The sequence below is a fragment of the Salvia splendens genome, chromosome 7 (genome assembly GCF_004379255.2).
Source record: "Salvia splendens isolate huo1 chromosome 7, SspV2, whole genome shotgun sequence".
Lineage (NCBI taxonomy): Eukaryota > Viridiplantae > Streptophyta > Magnoliopsida > Lamiales > Lamiaceae > Salvia > Salvia splendens.
Window position 1 is genome coordinate 17,663,567 of NC_056038.1, and position 4,355 is coordinate 17,667,921.

A 4,355-nucleotide genomic window follows, 5' to 3' on the forward strand; every position below is an offset into this window, starting at 1 on the left:
ACATCTCATAAATACATAAGCAATACCTAAGCAAAATACATTGTAACAAAATATTATTTCTCATAAAATGGTAACAAATGGATAAAAGAGTTATTACATATACAAGCATTCGAAAGATGCTTTCAGTATACTAAACTCTAACAATCTCCCACTTATACTCAAAACAGCTTTCGAGTATACCAAAACTGCAAAATCCTCCCACTTATACTGAAAGCGGGTCTAGGTCAATCGAACACCTAATTCTTTCACGTGACGTTCAAACGTCCTGGCTGGAAGAGCCTTTGTGAATGGATCTGCCAAGTTGTTTTCTGATGCGATCTTGACCATTTCAATGTCTCCTCTCCGCACTATATCACGAATGATATGATATTTCCTTTCTATGTGTTTGCTTGCCTTGTGGGCTCGTGGTTCCCTTGAGTTTGCCACAGCACCAGAATTATCACAATAAACAGTGATGCTCTTGGGCATACTAGGAATCATATTCAAATCAATAAGAAAGTTTCTGAACCATACTGCTTCCTTTGCGGCTTCTGATGATGCCACATATTCAGCTTCCATGGTAGAGTCTGCGATGCATTTCTGCTTCACACTCTTCCAAATTACGGCTCCACCTCCTAAAGTAAACACATATCCAGAGGTTGATTTTCTCAAATCCCGATCAGACTGAAAGTCTGAATCAGTGTAACCTAAAGGATGTATCTGGGATGCCTGGTAAACTAGAGAATACTCCTTAGTTCTTCTTAGATACTTGAGTATTTTCTTTACCGCAATCCAGTGTCCTTGACCAGGGTTTGACTGATACCTTGCTACCATGCCAATGGCAAAGCAAATATCGGGCCTTGTGCATAACATAGCATACATGAGACTCCCAACAGCTGATGCATAAGGGATCCTTCTCATAGCTTCTATCTCAATAGGTGTTTTGGGACACATATCCTGAGACAGGGTGATTCCATGGCTAAAAGGTAGAAAACCTTTCTTGGAATCTTGCATACTAAAGCGTTTAACTATCGTATCGATGTAAGATTCTTGAGATAGGCACAACATCCTTTTCTGGCGGTTCCTAAGAACTTTAATACCTAGGATGTGTCCAGCTTCTCCCATATCTTTCATCTCAAATTGACTTGAAAGCCAATCTCTTACGCCTGACAACATTTTCTTACTGTTTCCAATCAACAGTATGTCATCTACGTAGAGTACCATAAACACTACATTATTACCTTCAACTTTTTTGTACACGCAGCTCTCATCTGGGCACTGCTCAAAGCCAAACGACTTAACAGTTTGGTCAAAACACATATTCCATGATCGGGATGCTTGCTTGAAGCCATAAATGCCCATCTTAAGCTTCCACACCATGTGTTCTTTGCCCTTGACTACATATCCCTCGGGTTGTTCCATGTAAATGGTCTCCTCAAGACTTCCATTTAGGAAAGTTGTCTTGACGTCCATCTGCCATACCTCCCAATCCATGTAGGCTGCGATAGACAAAAGAATTCAGATTGACTTGAGCATAGCTACTGGCGAAAAGGTCTCATCGTAATCGATACCTTCTCTCTGGGTATAACCCTTAGCTACTAGTCTTGCTTTGAAGACTTTGACTCGTCCGTCAGGTCCTCGTTTGCGTTTGTAAATCCATTTGCTCCCAATGGTAGTACAACCTTCAGGTAGGACTAACAAATCATAAATGTCTTTCTCTATCATTGATTGTAGTTCAGAGTCCATTCCTTCTTTCCAGGAATGACTATTTGAATCTGCCATCGCCTCTTTAAAGTTCCATGGGTCTGATACATTGCCGTCTGGGTATAAGTCAGATGACTCACCCAAACCAATGTATCTTTCTGGTTCACGAGGAACCCTCCCACTGCGACGCGGCTCTACAATTTGTGGTACAAAAGTTGATATCTCGGGTATAGATTGTACTTGTGTTATTGGTTCTTTGCTTGTGGAAACTGAAGTATCTCTTAGTTCCTCAAGAGCTACTTCACTGCTGGGCTTATGATTCATCACGTAGTCTTCTTCTAAGAACTTAGCATTTGTGCTAACAAATACCTTCTTATCTCGTAGACTATAGAATTCATAGCCTTTCGTTCCACTGGGATACCCTACAAATAAACATACCTCAGTACGAGACTCCAACTTCGTTGGATCTTTCTCCAATACATGTGCTGGACAACCCCACACTCTGAGATGTCTTAGACTAGATTTTCGTCCAGTCCACAACTCATGTGGTGTTGTAGGTACTGATTTGGATGGTAAGTTGTTCAAGGTATAGCTTGCTGTGAGCAACGCATGTCCCAGAACAAAATAGGTAACTTAGCATAACTCATTATCGATCGAACAATTTCTAAGAGGGTTCTATTCCTTCGTTCAGCTACGCCGTCCTGCTAGGGTATGCCAGGCGCAGTCAATTGGGATTCAATTCCCGCTTCTGATAAGTTGTCCAAGAACTCACTACTAAGGTACTCGCCTCCACGGTCAGACCGTAGAGCCTTGATTGTCTTACCATGTCGCGTCTCCACAAGTGCCCTAAATTCTTTGAACTTTTCAAAAGATTCTGACTTGTGTCAAATAGACATATCCAACTTTCTAGTAGTCATCAATAAAGGTGATGAAATACTGAAAGCCGCCTCTAGCTTGAGTAGTCATTGGACCACACACATCAGAATGAACGAGCTCAAGTACTTCCTTGGCCCTATTACCCTTGACCTTAAATGGTCTCTTAGTCATCTTGCCTTCCAAACATGATTCACAAGTTGTATAAGGTTCTATTTCTAGATCCTTAAGTAGACCTTGGTCTACCAACGCTTGAATCCTAGTAGGGTTAGCATGACCAAGTTTAAGGTGCCATAAGTACGTTTCGTTCATTGAAACAGAAGGAGATTTTCTTTTTCGAGAAACTTTCGATGTTGAGTTAGATTCAGTTTTATGTTGCATATACTGTGTAGACATTATAGTGTAAAGGTTGTTTTCCATGATACCACGACAGATATAAGAACCACATTTCTTGATAATGCATGAATCGTCAAATGAAATAGAATATCCATCATAAACAAGTTTAGAAACTGAAATTAAATTTCTTCTAAACGAAGATATCAACAAAACATTGTTCAACACTAAAACTCTATCGCTAGAAAAATGTAAATAAACGTCTCCCACTGCAACGGCTGCCACTCTCGTAGCATCGCCCAGCTGGATCTCGATCCTTGTTTCATTCAACTGTCTTGTTACCTGCATTAAATCAGGATCAAAGCAAACATGATCAGTAGCTCCAGTATTAACCACCCATTGCTGAGTAGATACAACTGCTAAACATGATTCAACAACGAAAGCTTGGTGCATATCTGAGCCATTGGCCTTTTTAGGACAATCCGGCTTCTAATGCCCCTTTTCGCCGCATTTGAAACACTTGCCACTTTGCTTCTTGTTCGTGTTCACCCGTTTCTTTTTGCCCTTAGCTATCTTTGGTGCTACAACATTCTGGGCTTTCTTCTTCCCCTTACCTGGCTTAGAGCCTGAGGAAGACGACCTAGAACTCATCATAGCAGCCTTTGTCTGGACCATAAGATCCTCCGCTGGCTGCAACTCAGTCAACAGTTCAGCTAGGGTGTAAGCCCTCTTGTTCATCTCGAAATTGAGCTTGAACTGCTGATAGCTAGATGGCAAACTCTGAAGGATTATAGTTACTTGGGACTCGGGATCAATGATCCCTCCCAAAATCTCAATTTGATTGAGGTGGCTCATCATCTCGAGGACATGATCCCTCACAGATGTGCCCTCCTTCATAACCTTAGTCATGATGCTCCGAAAGGCTAAAGATTTAGCCGCTCGATTCTGAGTACCAAAATGGTTATTAAGATTGTTCATAATCTCAGTAGCAGTGTTCATGCCTTGATGCTGATGTTGAAGTACTGTTGACATAGAAGCCAACATGCAGCACTTCGCCATCTCATTGGCTTTACACCACTTTCTGTATGTTTCTTTCACTGTTGCAGAAGCATTTGCAGCAGGTTCAGGTGGACATTCAGTAGTGAGCACATATTTGTACTCTTCGGCAGTGAGAACGATATCTAAGTTTTGTTTCCATACAATATAGTTATGACCTTCGAGTTTGTGTTCTTTAAGAATAGCGGAAAGAGGATTGAACGACATCTTGATTTGGATTTAGCTGAGAAAATGAATAGCTTATTGTTACAAACTATGTAAGATTCTAAAGAGTAAAAACCATTAAAACAGTTCAGATTCTCACAACAGTTAAATAGAATTAAGTACGCCTCTAGGGAGGTCAAGTAAAAGATTCATATTTAACAAAATTCTGGTCACAACATCGACGAATAGTCCAGAGACCACTATGG

At 40.8% G+C, this 4,355-nt stretch overlaps 1 protein-coding gene across 1 annotated transcript; it reads right to left on the reverse strand.

The window, feature by feature from the left end:
* Positions 1–3,378: 3,378 nt before the first annotated feature.
* On the reverse strand, positions 3,379–4,152 carry LOC121810509. The gene has a single exon (XM_042211270.1). It carries the CDS (start codon positions 4,150–4,152, stop codon positions 3,379–3,381), a length of 774 nt encoding a protein of 257 aa, XP_042067204.1.
* Between the last annotated feature and the right edge of the window lie 203 nt (positions 4,153–4,355).

What these genes read in the sequence shown, in the direction of transcription:
- LOC121810509 (XM_042211270.1), bottom strand. Translation starts at nt 4,152, where the DNA reads ATGTCGTTCAATCCTCTTTCCGCTATTCTTAAAGAACACAAACTCGAA.